This window comes from Ambystoma mexicanum, chromosome 6q (genome assembly GCF_040938575.1).
Source record: "Ambystoma mexicanum isolate Mex_15411 chromosome 6q, UKY_AmexF1_1, whole genome shotgun sequence".
NCBI lineage: Eukaryota > Metazoa > Chordata > Amphibia > Caudata > Ambystomatidae > Ambystoma > Ambystoma mexicanum.
In genome coordinates this window covers 1,615,493,696-1,615,507,993 of record NC_090937.1, presented here as the reverse complement: position 1 = coordinate 1,615,507,993, position 14,298 = coordinate 1,615,493,696, and the positions used below count along the sequence as shown (strand labels likewise).

General features: G+C 43.9%; 1 protein-coding gene across 1 annotated transcript in view; it reads right to left on the bottom strand.

Moving 5' to 3' along the window:
• LOC138515666 (interleukin-12 subunit beta-like) overlaps positions 1-14,298 on the bottom strand; it is a 51,850-nt gene that overhangs the window by 21,935 nt on the left and 15,617 nt on the right. Inside the window, exon 4 of the mRNA XM_069630347.1 lies at positions 3,883-4,067. Coding sequence (XP_069486448.1) covers positions 3,883-4,067 — 185 coding nt within the window. The remainder of the gene's footprint in view (positions 1-3,882; positions 4,068-14,298) is intronic.

The window sequence follows — 14,298 nt, the reverse complement described above, 5'->3', positions numbered from 1 at the left end:
ACAAAAGCGGGCATTCGTTACACTTTCATCGACAACCCCACTAACAAACTCAGAGTTACTCTTTGAGGGTTAATCAAAAGCTTACCAAATATTTTCTGTGAACGCCCTCTCAACACAAAAGCAGTGATTGCGTCTGCTCATGAGCCTCTTGAAACCTCATCTGTTCTCTGCCAATCATTAGGCGCTATCCATATTGCAACTTTACAATTTGGTAGCGCTGAGAAGACCGAGCAGGAAGCACACAGAGCACGAAGTCAGCCATATAATAACATTTGGTTGCATTACGCCACACTCGTCTAAATCATGTCAGAAACACATTCCTAGATTAACTACTAAAAGCATTCCTACAGCCAAAATACTTCCAAGTACAGAGCATCTATTGCTGGGGTGTACTGAGAGGCTGCCGTGTGCCTGTTCAGCAGGTGTAAGTAACTACGCAAAACGGCTGGTATGCCATGTACCAAGTGCACAGCTTGATTAGACAGTGGCAGGAAGAGAATGTGTTCTCTGTTGATATGTTTAAAAGGCCTGGGCCACACGGGCAAAGGGAGCAGACAGCGGCTGGTTGTTGTTTTTAGCGAGGGTGGTTTCAAGTAATCCAATTGGTTTAATTGGACAGGCTAAAATGACCGATCATTGCCAAATCCAACAGCTTGGGCTTTTGTGTAGGCACTGTGAAAGCACCACTATGCTTATAAAAGTTCAATGGTGCTGGCTGCTTGAAGCGAGCTCAAATGTGTAACCGATATTAAAATCACTGTGCCTTCTTTCAAAAGCAAGCTTTGCCAAAGCAAACAGTTTGGATTTTTTTGTTGGCACTGGGAAGGCACCACTTTGCTTATAAAAGTTTCATGGTGCAGGCAGCTTCAAGAAAACTCATATGTATTGGCTTGTTTTTGGGTATAATCGAATGTATGGAGGTTCATGATGCCATCTATTTATACACTACAGTAGTAGTCTTGTCCAGTTTATATCAAATTTATATCACAATGTATATCAAACATTTTGGGGTGAATCAAAAATCAAATTTATATCCAATTTATATCAACATTATATTGAAAGTATATACATTTTATATCGATTGTATATTAAAATATATATCAAATATATGCACAATTATATCAAAATTATGTCAACATTTATAATACATGTGTACACAATTCATATCAAAATTCACATAAAATGTATATGAAAATTATATCAAAATGTATATCTTCAAATTATTCAATCAGATTTTTATCAAATATATATCAGAAAATATTGGTCACGCAACCACATTTATCAGGCTTTGGGGGTGTGGTTAGGTGCAGTAAATCGGGCTTACCACCTGTCAACTGAGACACTTGATGGAAGGCATACCCCTATACTACTAATCCGTATAACTTGATGATCTTGATGCTGCTGATTGGTTTAGAAACGTAAAAGGAAGAGCTAACCATTGGTCATTATCACTAGTTGTGCAAGAAAAGTGTGTTCTGTGTTTCATGGCTAACATCTAAGCTCTGTTAATGTATGAATATTGTATATTTTATTATAATTCAAGCATAAGCCATGAACATACCTATTCATTTTCATACACTAATAAAATCACAGAAGACAAAACACAGGCAAAGGGTCAGTTGCTTATTTCACTCCTAAGCGAGATGCTTCAGTGTAGTCTGTGTAGTCTATGCTTAAGGAGATGCTTCAGTGTAGTCTATGCTTAAGGAGATGCTTCGGTGTAGTCTACGCTTAAGGAGATGCTTCAGTATAGTCTATGCTTAACGAGATGCTTCAGTGTAGTCTATGCTTAACCGGAAGGTGTTGCAGCCTATGTCAGTTTATTGGGCCGTAGGGGATCTACTAGTGGTAAACTACCAGCGTATGGGCCTATGTGGACATGCTAGCAGTAAACTACTAGAATTATGGGCCTAGGTGGGCAAGCTAGCAGTAAACTACCAACCTTATGGGACTAGGTGGGCATGCTAGCAGTAAGCTACCAGGCTTATATGCCTACAGGGAAATGCTAGCTGTAAACCTAAGCAAATAAGTGACAATACAGGAAGTGCAGGCTCCTTATGCCTAGCCAAAAAGGGACAAAACAAGAAGTGCACCTAGCTAACAAGTGGCAATACAGGAAGTGCAGACACATTGCCCTAGCAAAGAATGAACAATACAGGAAGGGCATGCCCCCTGCCCCTAGCCAAGAAGTGACAATACAGGAAGTGCACCCAGCTAAGAAGTGTTATACAGCAAGTGCAGAGCCCTTGCTCTAGTCAAGCAGTGACATTACAGGAAAGACAGGAAGTGGCAGTACTGGAAGTGCCTACCCCTACGCCTAGCCAAGAATTTACAATACAGGAAGTCTAGGTTTTATGCCCCTAACAAACATGTGGCAATATAGAGCATGCAGACCCCCTATACCTAGCCAAGAAGTGACAATACTCAAAGTGTAGACCCATTGCCCTAGCGAGGAATTGACAATACAGGAAGGGCACACTCCCTGCACCTAGCCAAGAAGTGACAATACAGGAAGTGCACCTAGCTAAGAAGTGTTATACAGGAAGTGCAGAGCCCTTTCTCTAGCTAAGAATTGACAATACGGGAAGGTCACACTGCCTTCCCCTAGTCAAGAAGTGACAATACAGGAAAGCCAAACCACCTTGCCCTAGCCAGGAAGTGGCAGTACTGGAAGTGCCTACCCCCTATGCCTAGGCAAGAATGTACAATACAGGGAGTACAGGCCGTATGCCGCTAACAAACAAGAGGCAATATAGAGCATGCAGAACCCTATACCTAGCCAAGATGCAACAATACCAGAAGTGTAGACCCATTTCCCTAGCTAAGAATTCACAATACATGAAGAGTGCACCCTCTTTCCCTTTCCAAGAAATGACAATAGTCTAAGTGCACACGCCCTATGCCTAGCCAAGAAGAGACACTACTGTAAGTGCACCTAGCTAATAAGAGGCAATTCAGGAAGGACAGCCCACCTGCCACTAGCCAAAAAGTGACAATAGTCTAAGTGCAGATGCTCTTTGCCTAGCCAGGAAGTACTGAAAGTGCACCTAGCTAAGAAGTGACAATTCTGGAAGGCCAGGCCCCCTATGCCTAGCCAAGACGTGACAATACAGGAAGCGCCCCGAGCTAAGAAGTAACATTACAGGAAGTGCACGCCCACTCCACCTAACCAAGAAGGGGGAATACAGGACGTGCAGGCCCCCTGCCCCTAGCTAAGAAGTAGCACTCACAGGGAGTTCCGACATCCTAGGCCTAGCCCAGAAGTTACAACACTGGAAGTGCACCTAGCCAAGAAGTGACAATGCTGGAAGGGCAGGCTCCCTATGTCTAGCCAAGAAGTGACAATACCAGAAGGACAATCCACCTTCCCCTAACCAAGAAGAGACAATACTGGAAGAGCAGACCACTACGCCTAGACAAGAAGTGACAATACAGGAAGCGCCCCTACCTAAGAAGTAAGATTGCAGGAAGTGCACGCCCACTCCACCTAACCAAGAAGGGACAATACAGGACGTCCAGCTCCCCTGCCCATAGCCAAGAAGTAACAATACTGGAAGAGCAGGCCTCTATGCCTAGCCAAGAAGTGACAATACAGGAAGTACTCCTAGCTAAGAAGTGACAAAACTGGAAGGGCAGACACCCTATGCCTAGCCAAGAGGTGACAATACAGGAAGTGCATCTAACTATGAAGTGACAATACTGGAAGGACAGACCCTCTGCCCCGATCCAAGAAGTGACAAACAGGAAGTGCATGTCCACTCCTCCTAACCAATAAAGGACAATACAGGAAGTGCAGGCTCCCTGCCTCGAGCCAAGAAGTGGCAATACAGGAAGTGCCGTCCCCACATTACAAGCCAAGACTAACACAGGGAGCATACTTACTGATGTCACGTAGAGCCAGGGTTCTATTTTCAGAGGTGTACGTTTGGTCATTTATGGCCTCTAGGCGCACAGTGATGGGTTCGTCCTCCTCCCCATAAAGGCAGGAATCGGAAAGTTCCAGCTGGAACGCCACGGTGCCATCATTGGCCATGTGCACGTCAACCCAGGGCGTTACATCTGAGTGGCTGAAAGAGGGAAACGAAAGTGAGAGACTTTACTAGAGAGCAGCCTGAGCATGTTCAATCGCATTGGGCGTTTCATTCTGAGCAAGGGGGTACTTTTAGGAACCCGTGGTACTGACCTTATTCATTATTTATTTATACATGTATTTATTTATTTGTAAGTGTTCATTGGCTGAATTTTTCAACCTTATAATCACCATAAAAAAACAACACAATACAAAACAGGACAAAACAATAACAATACATTAAAAGACAAAATAATCAATCCATGTTGATAAAAGCTTAAACAAGAGACACAATTAATTAAACCCAATTTACTTAATATACTTGTTTAGATAAAATATCAATATCCAATAGAAATCTAATCCCATCTAGCGTTAAAGATGAGCTGTTCCTCACCAAAAATAATCGGCCACACTTTGTCTTCAGTAAAAATGTTCTAATTACTAAAATGCTTAACCAGATAAATATTTCTTTTTGCTACTACACCGGGACAAGATACAAATATATGTCTCAGGTTTATTGGCTCTGTCAAACTACTACAAATACGAGAATTCCTTTGAGAAATAGGCCAATTAGATTTCGTACCCAACAACACCCGTGTCGGCCATAGATTAAAACGGAGTTTCAAAAACCAGTTCCGATATCTGTTGCAGGGAAAGTTCATTAAATACTTTGGGATAGAATTCAATGTCTTAATCCTCGACTGAACATTTTTTTAAATATTATATTTTTTACACTGCAATAGAGCCTGGGTCCAGTCATGACACCACAATTTGCACTTTGCTCTATCGGGTATTAACATAAGAGTATCCATTGAGATGCCCGCCGCCTCCATCACCCAATAACTACCCTCCCTCCAGTTTTAAACCAATTGCTCTGAGTCAGTCATAAAAAGGGCTCCTAATATTGACGAAATCTTATTAGCATGGCCCAACAAACATTCCCTCAAAAGAGTCAAGGCCCGCCTTCTTACCATTGTGGCCAATGAGAGAAGGTCTAGCTCGAAGCGAATAATTTGAATAGGAACACCCTGTATAGAATTCTAACCATTTAAGTTGACGTTGAAGTCCCACCGGGTTCTGGTCCAATAAAATTAAATCATCAGCGTAAAAAAGCCACACCAATGAAAAACCACCCAACCTCAGAGGAAACGAGCACACCTGACTTAGGTAGTCACCTAGATCCATAAAAAGATGTTAAATAAAGCAGGGGCCAAAATGCACCCTTGCTTTAGTCCTCTAAAAGTGGGAATAGATCTCAACAAAAGGCCTTGCTGGTTCAGCCTGACTGGCCCTGAAACACCATTAGCTGTATCCAATAAATAAGTATGCAAAGCCCTTATCATGGCTAAAAGATTTACAGGGAAACCCCATTTATGCAATCTAGTAAAAAAGCAACGCTGTGGCTACTGAATCAAACACCCATTTGAAATCAATAAATGCTAAGTAGACCGGTTGGCCTGAATTTAAAACGTTTTTCTTTATCAATGAGAGAGCCATCAAATTAACAGAGGTCCCTAAGCCTACCACAAAACCCGATTGATTAGAGTCAAACCACTTGATCTCCTTGACCCACTCAAGCAGATCTCTCAGAACTGGTCTGGCAAAAATCTTGCCCGGGGAGTCAAGGAAGTCTATCGGATGATAACTCTGCAGATCCTCTGTCTGGCCTTTTTTAAAAATTGGGACAATTATTGATCTTTTCCAGAAGATGGGATCAAATCAAGTGCAAGAATTTTAGAAAATATGGTCATCAGAATTTCCTTCCCAGACCTCCGGATGGGACTTGAACATTGCATCGGACAGCCCATCGGGCCCCGGGGCTGTGGAATTACTGTAATTGTTCATATAATGCAACAAATCATCCCAGTCAAAAGATAACTCTGAAGAGCAGGGCTCCAACCAAAAATGTATTCCACCCATAGATGGGCCCATATCAAAGATATTAGAAAATTAAACAGCCCAGCCTTCTTAATCAATTGCAGAGGCAGCTGCAGGTCAATCCCATTAGAATTCAAAATAGTCCAGATTTCCGCACTCTTTTTAGAACTTAATGCCTTTAGCATTTGCTGTGCATCACTCAGCACCAGTTTAGCCCGGTAACCTCTACACCAATTCCTATATTTCAATTTTAGTGACTTAATTTCCAATGAAATCGATTGCCTATTTCTTAGCAATGAGGTCCTTATTGCAGATCTCAATTTACTTTTCTTAGACTGAACTTTAGCATCAAAAACCTGCTTACAAGAGTCTAGGTTTCAGGCAAGAGGACCATCGTCACAGAAAAAAAGATTGAAACAAGAGATATAAGCTACATCATCATCAAAACACCCACGATGAATTGATGAATATGTATTTATCAGCCGTGCGTGCAGGGCAGATAACGACATCTGGGACCATTTAAAACGATTTCTATCTGACGAGACCCGCAAGTTCTGCCGATAGAAATCATTTATTCGAAGTGGGACAAGATCAGGCCATCTGACCATTAACAAATTATGATCACTGTTTATTTGGGGTGTTATAGAGAATTCTTCAACCGTTTCCAAAAACCCTCAAAAAAACTAAAAAAGAATCAATAATGGAAGTTCCCGCCTCACCCTGCCATGTAGGGCACAGCGGAATATCTCCCTTAATGTTTCCGTTCAGTCTATTGAAGCCCCTATTGTCCTTTAAGGGCAACCATCTCTTAGCTCGTTGATGTAAGTTACATAGACTCTGCAGGATACTTCTTATGTTAAACACTCTCGCTATAATCACTGTCAAAATATCCAAATCCACAGTGTATCTATTCAGCAAATATATAATTGCATCAAAGAATGTGTCCTCACTAATGTCCATGGGATTCCAATATCATTTAACAACACATAATACCCTTGATCCCTACCCTGTTTGTCCAAACGAAACAATTTAGACAGTTGAAGAAAAGGATTCAGGGCCACCAAGGGTCTCAAACTTAAACCCATTTCCATTCCTACATGCCATTAGCAAACCCAAAGATGACCCACCAGAAACCTCCTTAGTGACTGGATTTAGAATGAACGAATACCCATCCCAACTCAGGTGGGTCCCTCAGCCAGGTTTCCTGCAAAAACACTATATCCAGAGCCCTCAAAGGGTTATCTTTACTTGAGAACCAGTGCTTAAAGACATGGCTATTCCAAGAGCCCATTGTAAAATATGTAAGAACCTACTAGGACTTGTGAGTATTCAGAACGTGCAAGTGCAGAAAGGAAGAGGGAAGAGTTGGTAAGTGTTATGGGATCTGACCTCAAGGGAGAGCCATAGACGAAGTGCTAGGAATGTTGAGTGCCACACGGCCAGGGCTTCGGGACGTGTAAGTTATGTTATGTAATGTTAAGGAATTTATAGTGCGCACCTGGTACCCGGAGGCTGATGGGCGCAGACTGACAAACACAGAACAGAACTACATATACATCAGAGCTAAAAGCAGTCCATGTTTAATACTGACACGGCTCTAAACGAAGAGCAGTGTTTTCAGCTTTTTTTTAAAGAGTTCTGTTGAAACCAGGGTTCTCATGTGAGTGGGGAGGGCGTTCCAAGCTGTAGGAGCCGCAACTTCAAAGGACCCTTGTCTTGTCTTGTTGGTCTTGTGCCGAGGAACAACAAGTAAATTTGAGTTGTCTGATCTCAGTGACCTTCCCTTGTCTTTCACGATAATAGCTTCCTTCAGATACAATGGCATTGGGCCTACAATGCATTTTTGGGTTATCAGAAGGAGCCTGAACTGAATTCTTGCTCCAACTGGTAACCAGTGGAGACTCCTTCTGGCCTCCGAGACATAATCTCTTTTTCTCAGGCCCTTTACTACTCTTACTGCCCCATTTTGGATGACCTGAAGGCGATGAATCTCCGACTGCGGAATGCCCACCAAGAGACTACAGCCATAGTCTAATTTCGAGCCAATAATGGCTCTAGCCAAAGTTTCTGAGTTTTTTTCAGAAATAAATGGGCGAAGATGGCGAAAGAGTTTGAGGAAATAGGAGGCTGACGAGACAAGACTATTCACCTGCGCCTTCATGTTTAGATGTCTATCCAGACATACGGCCAGCGTCTTAACCTTGGACAGTGTATTAATGACACAATTGTCCAAGTTAATATTCTTATATTCCTCTCCTAATTTGTCCAGTTTGCTCGGCGAACCTACCAAAAGGTGCTCCGTTTTGGCTCTATTCAGGGCCAATCCGTTAGCTGCCATCCAGATTTGGATCTTCGCATAGATTCTATTAATGGAGGTTTCGTCCTTTTGATGTATTCCTGAAATAGGAAGGATGCATTGCGTGTCATCCGCGTAACTTGCAAACACAATTCCTTCCTCTTACAGCATCTGGAAGAAGGGGATCATGAAGATGTTATAAAAGCACGGAGACACGCATGCTCCATGTGGAACTCCATATAGCAGGAGCACGGGATCGGCTTCTGCTACTTCACTGGCAACTCTGATATGCCTATCCTTTAGGAAGGATGATACCCATTGGATGGCCTCTTCAGAAAAAAATGCATTCTCTTTTAACCTGGTGGACAGAATCGAATGGTCCACCAGGTCAAAGGCTGCTGAGAGGTCCAGAATCATCAATAAGGCAATCTGACCCTTATCTATAGCCTGAATGAGATGGGATTTAAGTGCGAGGAGCGCTGTTTCCGTGCCATGATTGGCACGGAACCCAGATTGATAATTATGTAGAATTTGATTCTGTTCCATAAATAACAAGATCTGGTTGTACGCCACCCGATCTAGTATCTTAAGAAGAAAGGCAGTGTTCGTAATAGGCCTGTAACTAGCAGGGGTGAGCGGTCATAGATTGGGCTTTTTCAGTAAAGGTGTAATCCATGCATTTTTCAGATTGATAGGCACTACCTTTGACTCAAATGAGGCATTAACAAATTTGGTGAGGGCTGGATTTAAGGTAGGTAGGCATTCCTTGATTATGATGGCAGAACATGGATCACCTTTACAACTTGTGCTCTTCAGCTGACTAATAGTTTTAGCTAATTCTTCTTCCGATATGGGCGAGTGCGAGCCTCCAGAGCGGAGGGTGTGCAGATGCTAAGTGCTGTGGAGAGACAGGAGCTGTGAGGAATTGGTGTGGGAGGTCAAGGCCCCGAGGATTCATAAGGGCCAAGTACACCGATTCAGCAACTGGGGGATTAGCAGAGGAGAGAAGGAGGGAAAGAGAAGGAAAAGAGAACGGTCTAAAAGAGCTTCTGGAATTTGAGGAGATCCTGCTCAAGGTGCAGGGAGAGGCTATTCCAGAGGAGGGAGCCCACAGAGGAAAGTAAGCGACCCTAAGGAACTCCACTTGGGCAATGTCCCTGGACTGTATAGCCCTTAAAGAAGTGATTGAGTCAAATAACCTCAGCACATTTAATTTATTCAGCTTAAACCTATCCTAACAATCACCCACACTTTCCAAAATAAGGATTCGGGCGACCAGCATAATTTTTAATAAGCCCTGCAGTCGTCGGAGCCATGGGCTCTCTGGGTCTCAATAGAATTTACATTTCTATGCCCTTTTTCCATAGCTATCCCATCCCCCCGAGACTGGTCCTTTGCCAAGGCCATATATTGAGAGATCTGATCCTCTACCCGGTGAAGACTCATAGTACGTTACGATTTATCACACATTAATCTCTTCTGTTCCAGAGTCTTCCAGCCAGTGACAGGTTGATTGTGAAGTTTATCCAGCTTGATTGTTATCTTTAAACAACAATTTATTAAAGTGGCGTGGCAATGTTAGTTAACACCCCTTCAATAAAGGGCACCAATTCCTCCATCACCTCCCTTCTTTCAATCAACTGATCATACTGGATGTCATCTGAGTATACAGAAACATTCAGCAATTCATCAATCACCAATTAATCTCTTGAGTTCAGTCCAATGGCGGGACAAACCCCTACTCCCGGAGGACAACAGGCTCAGTAATTACTATTTTCGTAGACTGTTTCTTTTTAACCGGTTTCTTCTTTTTTCCCTTGGGCTTATCTTCATTATTGGGAGGCGGGGGAGTAGAAAGAGTACGGAGAAACCTCCTGGACCCAAAAGATGTAGCTCCTGCTCCAGCCCTCTGATTTTTCGTTTTTCTCTTTTTAGGAGTGATTTTGATTCTCCCCCCATTTTTACCAAAAATCCTAAAGACTTCCTAAGGAGGATCCTCAGCAGTAGTTAATTCACAGAAAACCACCTCAGCTGAAATAAAATTGCGAAAAACAACCTCCACCACAGTGACTTTTGATAATCCAACCAAAGAGGCATGGTCGGTAACCTCCAAGGGCAAAGCAAAAGTCACCTCTTCCAGCGACTTCAAAGAGTCGTTTGGCAAAGGCAATTGCTGCACTAAAGTGCGAGGTTCAACCAACGTAACCACCGGCAACTGAACCCGAGGGCTCTGTGTACTTTGTCTCTTAGAATGATCCTTCGAAGTCAAATACCCCTCTATATATATACTACTTTTGTAGTAAGGGAAGCCAACAAAGAATCTTTATCCAGGATCTTCATGTTCAAAGATTCGCAAAGTTATACTCGGTCCGACAGTGTAATATTTATAGCCAACAGTGTATTCTCCATTGTAGTAGTGGCTACAGCTGGTGAACCAAATAACCTATGCGGGTTCAGATGAACATAGGACCCTGATGAACTCGACGAGGATTCCACTTAAAGAATAGGTTCAAATCCTTAACCAAAATCAGGTAATTATCCACAGGATCTTTGAATGTTGCGCCCACTCTGGGAGCCAGACATGATTCCTCTGGGTCCAGAATAGTGTCCGGTATAGTGTCCACCAACCAAATAGCCGCCCCTCAATGATTCAACTGGGGCGAGGCAACCTGAGATAAGTTGCCTAAAGAGAAGACTTTGGGCCCCATTACGAATTTGGCAGTAAATATCCATAATTACCGGCATGCCGGTATGAAAGTGTCCACATTGGACTGCACCCGTAATGAATGAGAGATAACGAGTCCGTGTTCACATGCATACCGGCATGCCGGTAATCGATGCACTGTTTGCCGGTAAAAGTCCCCCCACCCCACTGATAGCGGCATCAAGGAATCCACTGAAACTTTCTCCATGCGCCGTTGGTACCCCAAATAACAGCACTGTGACTACCAGTACCGTCACTACCGGTATGTCACTGCCGGTACCAGAAGCAATATCATTGCGCCAAAACAGGAAACGCACCAGTGGCCATCTTAAAAACCACAATCCATTGCAATCCCCTGCAGACAGGACCTGAGCAGCCAATTTCCCAACCCATACTGGTGGACAATGTCGAAAGTCACCAAGAAAGGCGCAGCACGTATGCGAAAACAGCGTTTCAGTGACAATGAGCTAAATATGCTTGCTGATACACTAGTGGAGCAGGCAGATGTGGTTTTCAGTGCAGACCTGCTCCGTCCAGCACAGCTACTGAAGAAAAGAATATGGGAGGAGACTGCCTGAAAGGTACGTGCGGTTGGTGCCACTGCATGATCAGTAAAGGTCTACAGGAAGCGGTGGGACGACCTGCGCCTGCGAGTCCGAAACATCCTATCGGCCAACCGCAGCCAGGGGCTGGCAACAGGCAGCGGTCCAAACTCCCCCATTAATATGTCGAGGTGGGAAGAGACCTGTAGCTCCACCATCGACATTGAGGCTATTGAAGGAGTTGGTGGAGCGGAGTATGGAGTCCTATCATCGGCTGATGAAGGTGAGTGACCCTTTGCGCACCACACAAGTCCCCACAAACACCTGACATCCAAAGTAAAATGTAGGCCAAAAAATTTGAACCTGATGAGAGCAAATACATGGGCCATCATACACACATACACACATCCCTGTCGAGAAGCTGGTCCCACCACTGTCACATCAAAATGCATGCTGCATGCAGCTCCTATACCCAATGCACACACAATACACAAACAAAAATCACATTTCACACAGCACGCAAGCCACAACACACCTGTTGGCCTCACAGCAGACACCATGGAAAACATGACTACACCTGAGGGATGCCAATACTGGCCTCTTCCCCCACCAATCTTGCAAGAACCCTGTCCACCACGCCGACAAGCATGCAACGAACCACAAGGCCCAAACTGCACAAACACCAATGCATGCATGATACAAGTACTCCCATCACTGATGCCCTGCCTCTCTGTCTCCCACAGGCACCGATGCAGACAGCGATGAGGGTCATGCAGCGCCACAGCCCAGGACACCTACCAAGAGGTCCAGGGGTCAGGACGATGGCACCAGGCCATCCACATCCAGGGCTCCGGGGATGAGCCAAGGGGCTCACCTAGGCACACACCAGCCCCCAACACCGGTCCAACAAACACCTGAAAGTCTGCAGAGTAACTCATTAAGATGATCAGGTGTGAAGCTAAATTACACATCTGAATGTCTGCAGAGTAACTTTCTTGCCATCATTTCCTTCAAAGCCTGGCAACTTTTCTACATCACCATATTGGTGACAAATAAGGGCTTAATCAGTCTGTGATTGAATGACCTCTTGGAGAGGTGACCGGATTAGGCTGACAGAATGAAATTGCAAGCAAATGACTTACGAAAACACCATTATACTAAGTTATTGGTTGGGGTCGCTGATTGTAATGTTTTAGTGTTTCAGGGTTCCAAGGCCAAAGCTTAAAAAAGATGCGACTTACACAGAGTGAAATAGGCTGAAAATACTTTTGGGTGTAAAGTAGAGAGACAAATACAAAGTGATCCAAATACTGACACACAAAGTGCAAGACACACAAAGAAGGAGCAAAAAAGAGAGAACAAAGTGACTGGGTGGGGAGACAAGGTGAATATTATAGCACTGGGTTGGGGAGAACCTTCAGGAATCTGGCACGAGAGCACATTTTGGACCTTATCGGATCTGAGCCCCGGCTCACTTAAAACCTAGATTGGTGAGTACAAGCACTTCTTTTTTTTCTCCCTTTAAAGCACTGAGCACAACCATATGCTGCAGTAAAACTCTAACTTACTGTACATCATAGGAACTGCTTATGGACATTTTTGGCACACAGCAGGACTTCACTTCCTGTGACAATTTGTGTTCTAAATATATAGGCACTCCACCTTGTTTTTTGTTCCAACATAATGTAAAAATGCGTTCCAGTGGCAGCGGTAAAGCGTGGGCAAAGCTTTGCGTTGGCGTAACTCTCAGTTTTGACTGAAGACTGTTTACATTAAAGAACATCTGGGCGAAGAAAGTGTTGGGAAAATTGGGCCATGCCATCCTGCCAATGCCAGGAGCTGACAAAGGGCATGTTTGTGTCTAGCGGGAGAGGATAGCAACTCACATTTAGCTCTATAACAACAAGCTGCATAAACAATGAGTTCTCCAATGCACTCCTCGAAGGATCTCGGGAGGATAGCTCAAGGGCAACGCACTCGCCTTGGGATCAAGACGACGTGAATCTACACAGGTTCGATCCCCGTGACCATGACCATCAAGGACCGTCAAGGACAATGTTCACTCTGAATGTATGTATTTATGAATGAAGGTAGGAATTAATGAATGAAGGGATTTGACATTGAATCAGAGTGAATTGGCACTGGCAGCAAGCTGGGGGTGAATACGTGCCATTTGATTTCTTTCTGCCTGTTATGAAAATTGTATGGTTACATGTGAAGTTCATGAAAGAAGGAAACTGTCTGAGGACAGAAAAGTGGACGGCGCGGTTTACCAAAACAAGGGTATCCTTCTAGCCGCACTGTGCCATTATCAGCAAGTGTGTTGATGTCTTTAATTGTCTTCTTTGGTGTTTTGGATTGAGAATGTTATCTGGTGTGGTAAAGAGGCTGGGGGAGGTGAGTGAAAGTGCCCTACATATGGCCTAAAACAGGGCCCGTCTCACGTCCACATATAAAACCCTGGCGGGACCCAGCACACTTAAAGCCCTAGGTATCATGCAGAAATGCGGTGTGTTTGTTATTTCCTTGGGTAAGAAAAGCAGAAAGTGTGATTTGAGAAGCCGACCACGCCTACAAGAGCTGGTCTTTGAGAAAGGGGCAGATTTAATCTTAAACAGAAGCAGCAAAACATGTGAGTTGCCCTAGTATATGAGTAATTCCTACAAGGCCTTGTCTTGTTTTTATTTATATTTTGTTAAAATCATGGCAGGCAATGACATGGCATGGCAGTCCTATCATTGTGAAGTCCTGATGAAGTACCTCCCGGGACGAAACACGTGGGAACTGACCTTGCTCATGAAAGGCCATA